General features: G+C 39.8%; 2 protein-coding genes across 6 annotated transcripts; one reads left to right on the top strand and one right to left on the bottom strand.

Annotated features, from left to right (window-relative positions):
• Window positions 1-1,039: 1,039 nt before the first annotated feature.
• Window positions 1,040-3,593, bottom strand: SHBG (sex hormone binding globulin). The gene is given in 9 exon segments (XM_074221009.1): window positions 1,040-1,096; window positions 2,034-2,138; window positions 2,435-2,511; window positions 2,514-2,595; window positions 2,749-2,915; window positions 2,918-2,937; window positions 3,148-3,186; window positions 3,188-3,237; window positions 3,495-3,593. Coding segments are annotated over 9 exon segments (696 nt in total).
• A 2,311-nt stretch (window positions 3,594-5,904) lies between these two features.
• On the top strand, window positions 5,905-16,849 carry SAT2 (spermidine/spermine N1-acetyltransferase family member 2). Of its 5 annotated transcripts, none has more exons than XM_074225509.1 (7): window positions 6,000-6,108; window positions 6,821-6,872; window positions 7,049-7,132; window positions 7,686-7,787; window positions 7,914-7,954; window positions 8,077-8,232; window positions 8,827-16,849. In XM_074225509.1, exons 1-7 carry the CDS (start codon window positions 6,043-6,045, stop codon window positions 9,088-9,090), a joined length of 765 nt encoding a protein of 254 aa, XP_074081610.1. In that variant the 5' UTR covers window positions 6,000-6,042; the 3' UTR covers window positions 9,091-16,849. The 5 variants fall into 5 exon arrangements, with proteins under 5 accessions (XP_074081611.1, XP_074081610.1, XP_074081612.1 ...); XM_074225511.1 differs by having other exon boundaries at window positions 8,861-9,037; XM_074225510.1 differs by lacking the exon at window positions 7,686-7,787 and having other exon boundaries at window positions 5,905-6,108.
• Window positions 16,850-18,412: the final 1,563 nt, after the last annotated feature.

The following is an 18,412-nucleotide window of genomic DNA, read 5'->3' as shown; positions in this document are numbered from 1 at the left end:
TGACTTCCCTGAGGTCACACAGGTAGTAAACTGTAGAGCTGTAATTTAATTTCAGTATCTGTGGCTTTTTTTCTGTTCTTTTTTTCACCATTCATATTGAGGAGGCCTTTGGGTTGAAAGATGGGGAAGGAGAGATGGGTGGTGTCTAATGGGTTGAAAGCTGAAGGAGGCAATTTAAGGGGCTCTTTTTTTAAAAGAAAGATTTTATTTATTTTGAGTTTTACAATTTCCCCCAATCTTGCTTCCCTCCCCCACCCCCTACAAAAGGTAGTCTGTTAGTCTTTACATTGTTTCCATGGTATACATTGATCTAAGTTGAATGTGATGAGAGAGAAATCATATCCTTAAGGAAGAAATAAAAAGTATAAGAGAAAGTAAAATTACATAATAAGATAACGGGTTTTTTCCTAAGTTAAAGGTAATAGTCTTTGGTCTTTGTTCAAACTCCACAATTCTTCCTCTGGATACAGATGGTATTCTCCATTGAAGATAGCCCAAAATTGCGCCTGATAGTTGCACTGGTGGAATGAGCAAGTCCATTAAGGTTGATAAGGGACTCTTCAAGAAAGTTTAATGAGGTGTGATAGAACTGTTGTTCAGACTCCATGGACAGCTGTGAGTCCAGATGTTTTTGCTTTGGCTCAGAGCCTAACCCATGTCCAGTTCCCTGCCCTGTACCTGAAATTCATCCAGACAAAAAGAGGCAGAAGAGACCTCTCCTGGATGAGGATGGAGGTGGAATGTCAAGTCTGAAAACAGAAACTTCTGTAGCCGCTAGCTAGTCTGTTTCCAGATGTCTTCTCTGCCTTTACCTTCCATATTACCTTGTAAATATCTAAACAGTCCCTCTTACTATGGCCTTTTCCCCCTTTCTCCAACAGGTACCTCACTTCTCATAATTTTTATTTTAGGTATTCTTCTATGTTCCTGAGATAATTCCCAGGGTCCTTATCAGTTTTCATTCTCCTTCCAGATAGAAATCCCTTTCAGCTCCCAGGGATGTATGTACAGAGGAAAGTAGAAGGAAATTAGGAAAGGTTCACAACACCTGTTGCCACTCCCAGGTTAAGGTTCCCTTCTGGGTGGGTCCAGAGGTCTAGGAGTGCAGGGGTCAAAATAAGAGACATTCCCTGTGGACCTTGGCTCAGTGCTACCATGGTCAGGCTCTGCTTAAGTTGAATCAGAGGCCCTGGACTCAGAGTCACCTTTTTTGGTAACCTGGCAGAAAGTACCAAAATCTGAGAGAGAGAGAGAGACAGAGACAGAGACAGAGACAGAGACAAAAAGAGAGAGAAGGAAGAGGAAAAAGACAAGAGAGTCAAATAACTTTCCAATAAGCCATTTCCACTGTTCAAGTACCACTCTTCATGTCTTCTCCCTAGTTCCTCAACCTCCATCCCAGCCATATCTACTCCCTGGGGTGCAGCCTTAAAAAGATGTATACTGGGGTGGCTAGGTGGCACAGTGGATGAAGCACCGGCCCTGGAGTCAGGAGTACCTGGGTTCAAATCTGGTCTCAGACACTTAATGATTACCTAGCTGTGTGGCCTTGGGCAAGCCACTTAACCTCATTTGCCTTGCAAAAAAAAGCAAAACTTAATTTTTGATGCTTTAGATTTTTTTTCCTTTCAAAACTCCCTATTAAATATTCCTTGATCATTTATGTATTGGGAAAGGGCCCTTAGTATTTTAAATTTGAACAAAGACCAAAGATTATTGCCTTTAATTTTTTAAAAAAGGTATCTTATATAATTTTTCTATCTCATATTTTATTTTTTCCTTAAGGATATGGTTTCTCTCTCAACACATTCAATGTTGATCATTCTATAGCATGGAAACAATGTAAAATATTATCAGATTGCTTTCTGTGAGGGCTGGGGGGAGGGAATCAAGATTGAGAGGAAAATTGTAAAATTCAAAAAAAAAGAAAAAATAGAAGCAAGAAAAGAGGCAAAGGTAAGAGAAATGATGCATACAGAAAGATAGACTTTATGAGGTGAATTTAGCTTTGAGACTGAACAGTATGTAGGCACCTGGGGGTAAGAAGTTAGGCTGGTTGGGTGACTGAAGGGTTCAGTGTTGCCAGACTGTTTAAGACAGATGTGCCATCGGAGAAAACCATCCAGGGCATGAATCATCTGAGAGGTGAAGGTGGTGAAGGTGAAGGTGAAGGAACCCCTCCCCAGGTCATGGTCTCTCCAGTTCTTCAGTTTTTCATCCCTCACAAACAAGTACATTATCTGTGATGGAATGAAGTTCTCTCATTACCGACCCCCCCCATTCCCATTTCTATGTCCCCTCCTCCTAATTTCCCCTTTAAGAATTCAAGTATTAAAATAAAATAAAATAAAATAAACTTTAAAAAAAAGAATTCAAGTATTCCACCTCCTAGCGATAGCCCTTCCAAACCTCCCAGGCAATGACCCTCTGTTACTGGGAGATGAAGGTCAGTAGGAGGAAAAAGCAAGCTCCCCAGAGCAATACTCATTGTGGGGAGAGCTGTCTCTGCCAGGGCCTAGAGACTTGGCTCAACCTCAGCACCTCATCCCCATCCACCTCCAGGAGCACAGAATCACCCTGATTCTTGACTTTCAGCTGCATGGAAAAAATACAAGGAGGTATCAGAGCCATGCATCACACACTGACACATACTCATATTCTCCCTCTCCCCCCCAGTTACTTGGGGGTCCTTACCCTTCATTTATACTAATTCATTCATTTACTCAACACTTCATAAAAAACATTCACCTGGTGCCAGCATCCAGCATCCAGTCGGGGCCCAGCTCCCACAGTGAGCCGGGCCCAAAAAATTGTGGAGCTGTATCTCAAACTGGCCACCCAAAGTCCTAGCATAAACCAGTCATTTTTGGGATTTGTATCCCCATAATAAATCATTCCTTCTAGGTCCCAGTGGGAAGCTCAAAGGAGGAGGGGGCTCTGAAGGGAAGTAAGGGTAGTTGAACTATATTTGTGGATATGTGGATACGTTTGTGTTTGTGTGTGTGAGGGACAGATTATAGAGTAGAGAGAGTTCTAAATTAGGAAGGGAGGGAGGGAGTAGAGAAGAGGGAAGGCAGAGGTGGAGGCTAGGCAGAATACAAGGTAGGATATAGGAAAAGTGAAAACAGTCTAAGGTTGCTCATTTACCTAGTCACCTTGGTGAGGTTAAAGTCTTGATGGTGACAGCTCTTCCCTACTATTACTACCCAGGTGGAGAACAGTTGTATCCCTGAAGATCTGTGGGGAAAGAACCAAAAAAGAGCTGAAACTGTTTCCATTTTGTCTTAATGCCCCCAGGTCCTAACTGGCACCTGCTTCACCACCAAAGTTTGCAGATTGATTGAAGTAGAAAGATAATATTCAGGAGAGATAGAAACATAAACACAGGCAGGACTCCAGAATTCTTATCTTCCTGCCCAATCCCCTTCCACCCCTGCCCCCACAAGACCCAGATCTGTCTCCCACTGAACCTCATCCTCACCCCAAGCATGCACTTTTGTGGGAAATGGAGGTTTAGCTGCCATTCCCTCCCAGGTTTCAGATGGCCTCAGCAACAACAGCAGCAGCAGAGTTGGTGACCACAGATCCTCCATAGTGGGGCAGCTCTCTCTGCTCTGTGATTCTGATGACTCTGGGGAGTCAGTTAAGGGTCAGGCACCGCTGCTGGGCATGGGAGGTGGTGGGTTAAAGGTTGCCCTGGGAGTGGAGGGAGGGTAGGAGACAGGGACACTGACCCCTCCCACCCCTCTGAGGACAAATGGGGTTAGGAATAGTCCATGGGGCTCTCCTCCTAGATTCCCCATCTGTTCTAGGCTCAAGTCCATTCTAATCCAACATTCCAATTTACTTTTATTAAGTGTCTACTACTTGCAATTCAGCATAATAAGTGACAGGAATCCCAAAATAAGAGAAGAACAAAAACAAAAACAAAACCTGGTCACCCCAATCCCTTTAACAAAGTTCCATTTGGAACTATCCAAAGTCTATCCACTACAAGAGTTGCTCTCCTATTCCAGCCTAAGAAGGCAATCTGCCCTTAGGCTCTTCTTCCTTTAAATTATTTCTTAACCTTTGCTTCCTCTATCAGATTGTCTGTCTCAGATTGGGCCGGAATTATTGCACTGAAACTTTAATAAGATTTTAGGGTTTAGAGCTGAAAGGGCCTTTAAAGATTATGTAGTACAAACTGTGCCTCTCCTCCAATATTTTATGGATTAAGAAACTGAGGCCTAGAAAGGGAAAGTAACTTGCACAGGCACTAGTTATAATGACAATCTGTGTTACTTGACTTTAAAACCAGTATTCTTGCTGCCACACTATACTTTTTTTTTTTAGGTTTTTGCAAGGCAAATAGGGTTCAGTGGCTTGCCCAAGGCCACACAGCTAGGTCATTATTAAGTGTCTGAGACCGGATTTGAACCCAGGTACTCCTGACTCCAGGGCCAGTGCTTGTGCCACTGCAATACCTAGCCGCCCCAACACTACCCTTTCTTCTGGATTTTCCTGTAATGTCAGTACCTGCTTCCATGCCTCAGTGTCTGAAATCCTACAATGACAGCTTCATGATCTTGCTCTTGTCAAGGAATTCCCCTTTAAATTTTAAATTCTCTGGGGACGATTAATAAAGTCACTAATATTTTAACATAAATTTCTTTATCTTTCAAGTTTGTCCCAGGGAGACAGGACTTGGGGAGACTGGAGAATGGGTAGGCTTTCATAGATCAAGAAACTAGTCCATTAGTGTATGTGTAGGAGTGGTAGGCAAAAACTAAGTGACTGGGGTGGCTAGGTGGTGTAGCAGATAGAGCATTGGCCCTGGAGTCAGGAGTGCCTGAGTTCAAATCCGACCTCAGACACTTAATAATGACCTAGCTGTGTGGCCTTGGGCAAGCCACTTGACCCCATTGCCTTGCAAATAACTTAAAAAAAATATAAAGTTGAGGACTCAGTTTTCACCTTGTGAAATCTGGGGGTTGAGCAAACTCTATTGCTTTTTCTGATAGCAGGAGCCTGGTCTTAGGACACACTCAAGGAGCAGGCAGAGGACCTGCACTAGATAGGACTTGTGAGCTGAAGGGGTGGCCCATATATCCCTCAATGTATTTTTGTTTTTTGGTTTTTGCAAGGCAATGGGATTAAGTGATTTGCCCAAGATCACACAGCTAGGGAATTATTAAGTGTCTGAGGGCGGTGCTCTATCCACACCTAGCTGCGGGAAGGGAGGCAGCCTTTGAGTAAAGGGACTATGATTTTTATAGAGCTGTAATTGGATCAGAAGCCTCTGATATCTACTATGCCCTCTTCTTCCCCAAGCCCCTTCCAATTGCTTCCCATCCCTTTTGGAGACGCACTAGGATCTCAAAGTCCCAGCGTCGGGGGTCATTAACTTGAGGTCCAAGGGCATGTATGTAGATAGCTTTCAATCGACAAGCATTTTTAAAAATTTTACTTATTTAAGGCAATGGGGTTAAGTAAGTTGGCCAAGGTCACACAGCTGGGTTATCAATCCGCGTCTAAGATCGAATTTGAACTCGATTTCTCCTGACTCCAGGGCCGCCCCGATCGACCAGTATTTAATAAGCGTCTGCTCGGTCAGTCCCTGACACATCGGTTCTTCATTACGTCCCTGGGGAATAGATTCTGTCACTGCGTCCACTTTAGGGATGAAGACGCTAAGAGGAACGTGTGCAGTAAACGTCGGGGTTCAGCTTGAACTCAGGTCTTCCTGCCTCGGTCCAGGACTCCATTCGCCGCAGAAAGTGGGACTCCAGCGGAGACTTTGGGGGGGCGGGGCGGGGGCAGTCCATGCATTCGTTTTTCCTCCTTTGATAACTGCACGTCAGTATCGTTGCTTTCCTTGGAAATCCCGTCATTATGTGCATTTAACCCTTTTCTGAGAAGGCTCGGAGGCTTCGCCAGGCTGCCAGGGCGGCCCGGGACACACAGTCCCGGGGCCCCTCGGAGCGGCCGGGGCCGGGCCGGACTCTGTCCTTCCTGCTGGGAGGAGGAGCCAGGGAACTCGTGGTGTCGGGCTTGGCAGCGATGGCGGCGGTGCTGATTCGGGAGGCCACGGAGGGCGACTGCGGGGAAATCATGAAGATGATTCGGGTGAAAGCTTCGGGGGTCCCTGGGGTGGGAAGGAGAGAGGGCGGATTGGGGGAAGCTTAGATTTCTGGGGTCCGGGAGGGAAGGAGATGAGTGTGAGCAGCCCACACAGCCAGCACCTCCAGTGGCCCCCTCGAGTCCTGACAATTCAACAAACACTTAAAACTTTAAGCTGGGGCATTCGCTTCCAGTGGTTGGAATCCCGAATAAGTTTTTCATTGTATTTTTCAATAAAATCAATTAATATTTAGTATTAACATGAATAATAATAGCCAATATTTTTATAGTGCTTACTGTATGCCAGGTACCTTACAAATATCGCATTTGATCCTCACAGCAACCTTGGGAAGTATTCCCATTTTAGAGACTTGCTGAGGGTCACATTGCTAGTAAGTATCTGAGATCAGATTTGAATTCAGGTGTTCCTCATTTCAGGCCATCACCAAAATATTTGTTTTCATTCTCCCCTTTCCTCCTCAGCCTTCCTTCACAATTTAAAGAAAAATAAAACCTTTCTAACTAACATGCAAAATCTGGCAAAATAAATCCTTGCAGTCCAAAAACATCCCATTCTTCAACAAGTACCTGAGATATACTGAGTATGGATACCACTAAGACAAAAGGGGAAAAAAAATGTCCCAGACCTCAGGAAGCTTACTTCGCCATGCCTATCCTGTTCTCACATATTATTCCTCTTCCGTCTATGTATTCACAGGAATTAGCTGAATTTGAGAAACTCTCAGATCAAGTGAAGATCAGTGAAGAAGGTGGGTTTCTGAGGTTAGAGACCCTGAAAGGGGGAGGGATAGTGTTTGGGGAAAGATAGTTGATAGGATTGAGACACAAGGAACCTTGGATCCCTCCTTTCATTTCCCTAGTCACCCCATGGGTAGATCATTGATCATTTTCTCTACCTCTATATATCTCTCAACTCTTTTTATAGCCCTGAAATCTGATGGCTTTGGTGAAAATCCTTTTTATCACTGTCTAGTGGCTGAAATTCCTTCAGAGCACCAGGATCCCCTGGGTAAGAGCTGCTACAGTAACAGATCCTCTGAGGGGCATTTTAGGGTAGAAGCATCACAATATCCTTCCTCTGACAATCTCCTCCTGATTCTGGCCAGGTCACTTAAGTCTTAGGGCTTTAGGCAACTCTAATAATATAAATTTCAAAGCAGTAGCCAATCTGCATGAGTAAAAGGAGTATCTTCCCTTCTTCCCTCCCCCCAAAAAGATACTAATGCTTATGGCTTGCAAAGTATTTTGTGAAAGTTATATTGCATTGTTATGTCTATTTTATAAATGAGAAACATTGGCAGTCAGAATCCATACCGAGGTTTTCCAAGTTCAAAATCATCATTTCATTTATTACTTCACATACAGCTTTTAGCACTTATCATATGATGAATATTGGACACACACCACTTTTCTTTTTTGGCACCCATATGTTAAATACTGGACACAAATGCACACACATGCACACAATTTTTCTTCTTTTTTGGTCCCTCACCAGTATTGTGTCCAGAGCCACCTCTTGCTCTCCTAGCCTCCTACTGATCTCTCCCTTCTTGCCCTCTCAGGTTCCATTATGGTGGGCTATGGCCTCTACTATTTCACCTATAGCACGTGGACAGGACGAAATGTGTACCTGGAGGATATCTATGTGATGCCGAAATATAGGGGTACTGGCTTGGATTACAGGCGTTCCACTACCTTCTAAATATAAAGTTTTTTTTCATTTGTTATTATTGCTCCTTCTAGCTAGGTTTCAATGCTCCCTCCCATTAATATTTTTCTCCTCATGTTAGGTCAAGGGATTGGTTCCAAGATTATCAAGAAAGTGGCTGAGGTAAGGAAGTCTATCTATTTGGGATATCTCTGAGTACAGGGGGACACTAGGGAGGTGAGAGAGAGAGCTGGATATCTGGGCCTTTCCCTCTCTAACTACTATATGGGGTGACCTTCCTGCAGGTTGCCCTAGAGAGAGGCTGCTCCCAGTTTCGTCTAGCTGTCCTTGACTGGAACAAAGATGCCATGGACTTCTATGTGGCCAGGGGGGCCAAAGATCTCACTGTAGCAGAAGGCTGGCGTTTCTTTCGATTTGACAATGAGGCCATGAGAGAGTTGGTGAGAAAATAAGATGAGGTGTCTGGACCCTTTAGAATCTCCTTTTCCCTTGGCTCTTATTCCCCTTAAGTACAATGGAGTCCTATTCTTATAGTCATCTACTTCAAGGAAGGGAAAATGGTTGTGAATTTAAAATATTCTAAAAAAATTAAAAAAAATTACAAAAGGACTATGTGTTTCTCCCCTCCCCATTCAGAGATAACAACACTTGAGAGTCACTAAATTACAGCTCTTGTAGCACATGGTTTGAGAATTGGAAGAATGGGAGGATGGGAGGAAAATTGGCATCAGTTAATTTAGGCAGTGACCTGCTTGGGTTAACATTAGTCTACAATGAGTTAGCCAAAATTCCTCCCTAATGAAGTTTTTTTTAATTTATTTTTATTAAAGATATTATTTGAGTTTTACAATTTTTCCCCCAATCTTGCTTCCCCCCCCCCCCCCACAGAAAGCACTCTTGTCAGTCTTTACTTTGTTTCCATGTTGTACCTTGATCCAAATTGGGTATGATGAGAGAGAAATTATATCCTTAAAGAGAAGTCTAAGAGGTAACAAGATCAGACAATAAGATATCTGTTTTTTTCTAAATTAAAGGGAATAGTCCTTGCACTTTGTTCAAACTCCACAGCTCGTTATCTGGATACAGATGGCACTCTCCTTTGCAGACAGCCCAAAATTGTTCCTGATTGTTGCACTGATGGAATGAGCAAGTCCTTCAAGGTTGAACATCACCCCCATGTTGCTGTTAGGGTGTACAGTGTTTTTCTGGTTCTGCTCATCTCATTCAGCATCAGTTCATGCAAATCCCTCCAGGTTTCCCTGAAATCCCATCCCTCCTGGTTTCTAATAGAACAATAGTGTTCCATGACATACATATACCACAGTTTGCTAAGCCATTCCCCAATTGAAGGACATTTACTGGATTTCCAATTCTTTGCCACCACAAACAGGGCTGCTATAAATATTTTTGTACAAGTAATGTTTTTACCCTTTTTCCTCATCTCTTCAGGGTATAGACCCAGTAGTGGTATTGCTGGGTCAAAGGGTATGCACATTTTTGTTGCCCTTTGGGCATAGTTCCAAATAGCTCTCCAGAAGGGTTGGATGAGTTCACAGCTCCACCAACAGTGTAATAGTGTCCCAGATTTCCCACATACCTTCCAACAATGATCATTATCCTTCCTGGTCATACTGGCCAATCTGAGAGGTGTGAGGTGGTACCTCAGAGAAGCTTTAATTTGCATTTCTCTAATAACTAATGATTTAGCATTTTTTCATATGGCTATGGATTACTTTGATCTCCTCATCTGTAAATTGCCTTTGCATATCCTTTGACCATTTGTCAATTGGGGAATGGCTTTTTGTCCTAATGAAGTTTTAGGAAAAAAGAAAAATTTGGAAATTTTTGCCAAAAAAAAAAAAAGAGAGAGAGACACTAGAAGATCCTGGCCCATAATTCAATGTTGAGGCATTTATTATTGCCTCCTGTGTGCTTGATGATTTTAAAAGTTTAAAATAAGTATAAAAGAAAAGGAACTATCAATCAATCAAAAAAAGCATTTATGGCCACTTTTTAATATGCCAGGCATTACATTAAGGTTAAGGATAGAAAAATAAAAAATGGAACAGTCTCTATCCTTACATTCAATTACAGGTAGGCAGGAATATTTACTATATGTGAACAAAATAAATACTTAAAATATGTCTTTATCTTCCATACACCCATTTGAATGAAAGCTCCTTTAATCCAGGAATTATCTATCTGAAAAATAATGACCAAAAAAAAATATCAGATTCTATATTTCAAGAATTTAAAAATAAAAATTGCCCAGAATTCTTAGAAACAGATGGCAAACTGTTTGCAACTACAAAGAACATGCTGGTCACTTCCTGAAAGCACCCAGGAATGTCATAGTCAAAAGCCAACACTCTTATGTCATAGGAAAAATACTACAAGAATCCAAAAAGAAAGAATTTAGGTACCAAGGAAATGCAGCAGGAATCATACAAATTTTGGCTACCATCATAAAGGAGAGGGGGAACTTGGGACCCAATATTCCAAAAAGCAAAATATAAAGGTGTAAAACCAAGAGTAATCTATCCAAAAAAACTCAGAGAAAAAAACAGATCTTTAATAAACTAGAGGATTTCTAAGGATTGCAGAATAAAAAGACCAGGATGGAGCTAAGTGGTAAAGTGAATAGAGCACAGACCCTGGAATCAGGAGGATCTGAGTTCAAATTCGACCTCAGATACTTAATAATTACCTAGCTGTGTAACCTTGGGCAAGTCACTTAACCCCACTGCCTTGCAAAAACAAAACAAAAAAGACCCCCCCCCAAATAAAAAGGCCAAAACAGAGTAGACATTTTGAAATGGAGACACAAGGAGCCAAGAAAAAAATAGAAAGGCTTATTATATATTTATTTAATTATAAGGAAATATGTGGAGATGAATTGGGTTTTTTCTGGGGTTTTTTGGGGGGGAGGCAAGGCAATGGGGTTAAGTCATATAACTGGCTAATTATTAAGTGTCTGAATTCAAATTTGAACTCAGGTCCTTCTGACTCCAGGGTTGGGGCTCTATCCACAGGGTATGAATTGTTTATATATACCAATAGGGAAATAAGAAACAATTGTCTTCCCAGAACCTTAATATCTTTAAAGGTCATAGATCAAAGTATGTCTGATAGAGGACCAGTGGGTGATTTATTTTTATTTTGATGGTCTCCAAGGAACACAAATGTTAGTGTTGGGGAACTGCCCATTAGAGGGAAGAAAGGAGGAAGGAGGGAAATCACTATCTCCTAATAAAGGAAAATAAGAATTTAAATGTGCTAGAAGTAGGGGAAAATGGCAAGACCTTATAATAAACTTAAAAGGGAGGGCAGGGACTATGCTTCTGGAGATCAGAATTTAAGAGGAAGCATAGTTAAACAGAAACATTCAGGAGGGATTAAAAAGGGAAGAAAAAGTAAAATTTTGGGATCAAGGAATAGAAGAGGAGTAATAGAATGTAAACAAGTCACTTTATTTCTAGATCATGTGACAGTCAAACTCACCTTTTATCACCTTATTTGTTAAAGGGGGGGAAAGTAAAGAGAGGAAAAAACTTGGAAATGGTGGGGAATTTCACAAATAACTGATTTACAGTGAATGGGAAGAACACTTGAATGCAAGAGAAAAGCAGAATGGATTAGAAAACAATCCAGTTATATGTTGTTTACAAGAAATACACTTCACACTATCCTTCTAATCACCTAAATTTAGAATTTAGGTGTCAGATTTGGATCCTCTCTCTTTCACCTCCTCTCCCTCTACCATAGTCAATCTGCTGGAAAGGCCTGTAGGATTTTATCTTTTTATCACCTCTCAAATATACCCCCTTCTCTTCAATGACACTTCCACCCACCTGGTGCAGGTCTTCATCTCCTCCTATTGAGACTCTGTTAAGAGCCTTCTGGTTGATCTCTCTGCTACATCTCTTTCTACCTTAGTACATTCAGCTGTCAAAGTGATCTAACTAAACTACTCAAATTCTGTAGCTCCAGATCACTTCCAGAATAAAATATAAAATCTTGTCATTCTGAACCCTTAACCTAAACTCCCTTCTCCCACAATCTTTCCAGCCTTACTCCTTTCACTCTTGTTTTACCTCTAGCTAGACCTTCTATCTCTCGGCCCCCAGGCATTTTCCCATGCATAAAATACTCTTCCCTCCTTATCTCCACCTCCTGGATTCCCTGTCTTCCTTAGAGTTGCAGCTAATATCTTCTATAAGAAGCATTTCTCAATTCCTCTTAATTCTAATGTCTTCCCTCTATTATTTCCTGATTATCCTTGTCATAGTTGCACATAGTTGTTTGCATGTTGTCTTCCTCATTAAATTGTGAGTTTCTTGTCAAGGGCTATCTTTTTCCTTTCTTTGTATCCCTAGAACAGAGTAGGATTGTAATAAATGCATATTAACTCACTGATCTACCCAGAATTAAAATGAGCATCCAGAACAAAATCTATTTTGCTTCAGCTAAACTCAAAAAAGCTGATGTAACAACTAAGATTTCAGATAAGACTATATAGATATAACTATGATTTAAAAAAAAAGATAAGCTAGAAATTACATTAAAACTGAAGACCCCTTATAAAAGGAATTAAAATCAATACACAAAACCAAATAGCATAGCATCTAAATATTTTTTAAAAAGAGTTAAATTAGGGGCGGCTAGGTGGTGCAGTGGAGAGAGCACCAGCCCTGGAGTCAGGAGTACTTGTGTTCAAATCTGGCCTCAGATAATTAAATTGCCTAGCTGTGTGGCTTTGGGCAAGTCACTTAACCCCATTGCCTTGCAAAAACCTAAAAAACAAACCAAAAAAAACAGTTAAATTGGAGGGAGAAATAGATAACAAAATTATGATAGGAGACCCTTAGGGTATCTCTTTTAGACCTGTGCAAATATAACCCAAAAAGCCAATAGGCAGTTAAAGGTTTGAATAGAAGTTTAGAAAAATTAGAGGTAATAAATCTCTAGTGATGACTGAATGGGAATAGAAAGGAATTACATATTCCCATTTGTACTTGGCACTTTTACCCCAGAACTGGTGCATAAACATCTCACTAAAAAATGTAAAAAAGCACAAGCATTAAACATCATATACTGATCATGATGAAATAAAAACTACATCAATAAAAGGTCTCTGAAAAAAAGAGTTTAAAAATAATTGGAGGGGCAGCTAGGTGATGCAATAGATAGAGCACTGGCCCTGGAGTCAGGAAGACCTGAGTTCAAAGCTGACCTCAGACACTTAATAATTGCCTAGCTGTATGATCTTGGGCAAATCACTTAACCCTATTGCCTTGCAAAAACTAAAAAAAAAAAAAAAAAAAAAAAAGTAATTGGAGATTAAACAGAATGATCCCCCCAGAGGACTGGTGGATCAAAGAATTACAGAAACAAAATTTCACCAAGGAAAATGACAATGATGTGAAAAATACCAAGACTTAGCTGATTTAGCCAAAGGAATTCTGAGGTAAAAATGCATATATCAAATTCTTTCATCATTAGAAAAAAGAGGATAATCCCTGAGTTAGGCATGCAGCTAAAAAAAAAAAGAACACACCAACAAATCAAAACCTAGGCAACATGATGAAATTCTAAATATGATAGAGTAATAAAATTGAAAACAAAATAAATTAAGAAATCTAGCTATTATTTTTAAAAACTAATAAACATAAACAGCTAACCTCATTTTTTTAAAGGTTTTTTTTTTTGCAAGGCAATGGGGTTAAGTGGCTTGCCCAAGGCCACACAGCTAGGTAATTATTAAGTGTCTTAAGCCAGATTTGAACTCAGGTACTCCTGAATCCAGGGCTGGTGCTCTATCCACTGTGCCACCTAGCTGCCTCCTAACCTCATTTTAAAAAAAGGAAAAGGAATTATTCATATTAGAAATGAAAATGGAGGGTGGAACTAAAATGGTGGTATGAGGGCAGGAATTCCTGGAAACTTGTCCCTAAAAAACTTCCAAAAGCCATCAAATTATGATTCTAGCCAAAATTTAGAGGGGCAGAGCCCATAGAAAGAATGAATGATACAATTTCCCAGTCCAAGACAACTTAGAAGATACACAGAAAATATCTGTTTTACTGGCACCGAGGTTTGGAAAAAGCTGCAACACAGCTGGGACGGCAGCACAGCCATTTGCTCCAACTTTCCAGGAGCAGCCCCTTGGGTGCCTAGGTCCCTGGGGTCGCCTGGGTCCTTGGCAGAGGGGGTGGTTTCCAGACCTCTTGGCCCAAGGATCTCAGGGCACCCCTTGAAGGGGCAGGTGAGAGAACTCTGCCGTACCAGAGTGAATGAGGAGCCCCAGCCAACTCAGGTTTCAGAGCAACCCTGTGGTGGGAACCTGTGCTGGGAAGCTGCAGAGCCACTGATTTCCAGAGCATTCAGCTTACAGCTGGTAAGGGAGAGGGGAGAAAATGCAGAGGTCTCTCTGCTATCTCTGGGCAGGACTCTGCTGTTTGCCCACACTCAGATCCAGGTCACAGTCTGGGGCCCCATACCACCATAGAGAAGCAGGGACTCTCCTCACAGCTCCAGGGCAAAGGGGAGTGCCTGTGGTAATCCATAGAGCACAGGCAAGAGAGTAATCAGAGCCTCTCATAAGACCTTGGAGGAATTTAGGTCCCTGCAAGTGTCCCAAAACCCTGCCAAAGCCTTGGGGTAGCAAATCAGTCATAGACTGAGGAAATGAGCAAACAAGAAAAAAAGAACTTGATCATAGAAAATTACTTTCTCATCTTCTGAGTATGTGTTTTGATCCTCCATGGGAACAAAATCAAAGCTTCTGTTATCCAAAGCCTCCAAGAGGCTATGGACAAACTCAGAAAAGACTTTGAAAAACAAGCAAGGAAGGTAGAGGAAAAATTGGGAAAAGAAATAAGAGAAATGCAAGGAAATCATGAAAACCAAGTTAGTAGCTTAGTGAAAGAAATACAAAAAACAAACAAACAAACAGTTTAGGCCAATTGAAAAAAGCAACCCACAAGGCAAATGAGAAGAATGCCTTATAAAGCAGAATTGGCCAGCTGAAAAATAACTCCTTCAAATGTAGAATAGAGCTAAAGGAAGCTGAAGACTTAGCAAGGATTCAAGAAACAATAAAACAATACTAAAAGAACAAAAAATTAGAAGAAAATGTGAAATATCTCAATGGAAAAATAACTGACCTAGAAAACAGATTCAGAAGAGATAATTTAAAAATTATTGGGTTACCTGAAAGGTATGACCAGAAAAAGAGCCTAGGCTTCATTTTTCAAGAAATAGTATAGAAAATTGCCCTGAGATCCTAGAAGCAGAGGGTAAAATAGAAATTGAGGGAATTCACCTATCACTTCCTGAAAGAGATCTCAAAATAAAAACTATCAAAATAAATTTTATTCACATAAATAATCAACATATATATATATATATATATATATATATTTATTTATTTATTTGTTTGTTTGTTTATTTATTTATAAAAACCAAAAACTTCAGTAGGCATTGCCAGGGACAGAAATTCCATTCAAAACAACTACAGAAGATATGAAATATTTGGGAGTGTGTCTACCAAGATTCACTCAGTGACACTATGAATCTAACAATAAAACTTTTTGAAGAAGTAAAGCAGACATAAATAATCAAAGAAACATTAATTGTACAGGGATAGATCAAGTCAAAGGTAATCTAGGGGCGGCTAGGTGGCGTAGTGGATAAAGCACCAGCCTTGGAGTCAGGAGTACCTGGGTTCAAATCTGGCCTCAGACACTTAATAATTACCTAGCTGTGTGGCTTTGGGCAAGCCACTTAACCCCATTTGCCTTACAAAAACCTAAAAAAAAATTAAAAAAAAAGTCAAAGGTAATCTAAGTCTTAGTTACAAGTTTTGTCCTAACAATACCACCTAAATTAATTCATTTATTCAGAACTGTACCAGTCAAACTCCCAAAAGGGATATTTTATAAAGTTAGAAAATAATGACAATCATATAAGAAACACAAGATCTGCTTTTATTTCTGCAGAACACTATAAAACACTAATGGATTCAAATAGATCCTGTTTTTGTCTAGCTAGAAACACTACCAAATATTTTCTACCTTCTGTAGTTCTTGGGAATGGAATTTCTCTTTTTTATCTCTTCCTTCTGGGTTTTTTTTGATGATATATAAAAATGCTGATGGTTTTTGTGGATTTATTTCATATCTTACCACTTTGCTGAATTTATTGTTTCAATTAACTCTCAGTTGACTTTCTAGGATTCTCTAAAATGTCATATCATCGGCAAAAAGCAACAGTTTTGTCAAAAACACAACTTTGATTTTATTTATTTATTTTTACCAAGGCAGTGGGGTTAAGTGACTTGCCCAAGGCCACACAGCTAGGTAATTATTAAGTGTCTGAGGCCAGATTTGAACTCAGGTACTCTTGACTCCCGGACCTGTGCTCTATTCACTGTGCCACCTAGCCATCTGCTCCTCCCCATCTTATTTAAAAGACCTGGAACATTTTTCCATTACATAGGTTTAATCAGTGTTTTACTGAATATTATTTTTCATATTAAAAAGGTAGACATCTATTACTATGCTTTATGGTATTCTTAACAGAAAAAGATTTTTATCAAAAGCAGCTATTGGGGGCAGCTAGGTAGCACAGTGGATAGAGCACCGGCCCTGGAGTCAGGAGTACCTGAGTTCAAATCTGGCCTCAGACACTAAATAATTACCTAGCTGTGTGGCCTTGGGCAAGCCACTTAATCCCGTTTGCCTTGCAAAAAAAAAAGCAGCTATTAATATAATTATGAAGTTTTTACTATTTATAATATTGACTTGATTTACGATATTTATATTTTTCCTTATGTTGAATCAGTCCTGCATTTCTAGTATAAATCCAATCTTGTCATAGTTGTTGCCCCCATTTGCTAATTAATACTTTACAATTTTTACATCAATATTCATTAGGGACATTGAATCATAATTTTCTTTTTCTTCCTTATCTTTTATTGGGTTTGACATCAAGACCATGATTATATTATAGGCAAATATTGGAAGATTATTTTCTTTCCTATTATTGCAAAATGTTTATGTGGTATTGGAACCAATTGTTCTTGCAATGTTTGATAAAACTCATTTGTAAATTCATCTGGTTCTGCTTGTTTCATTTCTTTATTTGCTATTAAGTTATTTTAAAGATCTATTTCTTCTGTTGTTAATCTGAGTATTTTTTATTTTCAAGTCAGTGTTATTTCCTTTCCTGAAATTTATTAGTTTTGCTAGCATATAATTGAGCAAAATTGATTCTGTTAATGCATTTTATTTTTTCTTTAATTGTTATGAATCCTCCTTTTCTATTTTTGAGACAATTTGAGCTTCTCAAAAAATCCTTACTCCCTTCATTTTCAGAATTTTTAATTTGTTGCTTTTTACAAGGAAGTGGGGTAAAATGACTTGCTCAAGGTCATACTGCTAGATAATTATTAAGTATCTGAGGTTGGATTTGAACTCAGGTCCTCCTGACTCCAGGGCTGGTGCATTATCCACTACACCACCTAGCTGCCTGACTGTACTATCTAGCTGTCCTAATTTGTTGCTTAATTATAGGACACTGTTGACTTGAGATTTATATACTGTTGCCCCTTGCTCCATCCCTGATCCCAAGATTTTACTCTTCCTTTCTTTTAAAATCCCTCTTGATTTTTCTTCTGTTCACAATGAAGTATTTTGCTTACAACTATTTTCATACACATTATATTCTACCTTTTAAACTCCAATATTCCCTTCTTTTATCCTTGTCCTTTCCTAGTTCCCTTTTAAATTTAGCATATTTATATTTCATGGCCTTTAAATGCACTTAAATGTGCTTATGTGTGAATATGTGTGCTTGGCAGTGGAGGTGGTGGTGATGAAAGAGAAGGAATTGTGTTTGACCTTCCTTTATTCAATTCAACTAAAAATGAGACTCATGTGATGTTTGTACCACCCCCTCTCAACCCCATGCCTCGGTTAGCTCATTATTGGGATAACCTCATCATCCTATAAGACCTCATCTGGCTTGGTTTTCCACCTCATCACTAATTTCTGCCTCTTTGACTGAATGGATGAGCCACAAATATCAAACCATTTAAGGAGAGTTCAGATATTTCATTTTTCAGCTGGTTACCCTAGGTTGAGAATTCTCTCACTGACCACCCTACCCCTGAATTAGGTACTTACCTCTCCCTTGCTTTTCAGGTTCTTGTTGTATGTTGTCTTCCTTCATTAGGCTATAAGGCTCTCTTTGAAGGAAATACTTGATTTTTTCAATTTTGTATCCCTAGCATTTAGCAAAATGTCTGATAGAAGGCACTAAATAAATGATTACTGACAATTATTGATTTATTAAACTATCTATAAATCCAGTGATTAATTAAACCATCCATAAATCCTCTATTAGATGTAAATTACCTTTATCTAGACTCTTAAAATTATTAGAGTTCTGTGAAAGTATTTGTTTCTAATCTGCTTTTCTCTCCAGTATAAATCTGAATCTCCCCATTGTATAAGTAGTCTCTGGATGGTGCCATTGAATCCTGCCTATATCCTGCATGGGGAAGATTCCAGTGCTAAGAGAAGGTCTTTTAGCATAACTAATAGAGGACAACAATCC

This window comes from Macrotis lagotis, chromosome 2, assembly GCF_037893015.1.
Source record: "Macrotis lagotis isolate mMagLag1 chromosome 2, bilby.v1.9.chrom.fasta, whole genome shotgun sequence".
Taxonomy (NCBI): Eukaryota; Metazoa; Chordata; class Mammalia; order Peramelemorphia; family Peramelidae; genus Macrotis; species Macrotis lagotis.
Note: the sequence above shows the minus strand (reverse complement) of the source record. Positions and strands in the feature narration are given on the sequence as shown.

Coding starts and splice junctions, on each gene's coding strand:
- SAT2 (XM_074225509.1), top strand. CDS start 6,043: ATGGCGGCGGTGCTGATTCGGGAGGCCACGGAGGGCGACTGCGGGGAA. Junction 7,788..7,913: donor TGTGATGCCGAAATATAGGG/GTACTGGCTTGG, acceptor TCCTCATGTTAG/GTCAAGGGATTGGTTCCAAG. Junction 7,955..8,076: donor TTATCAAGAAAGTGGCTGAG/GTAAGGAAGTCT, acceptor ACCTTCCTGCAG/GTTGCCCTAGAGAGAGGCTG.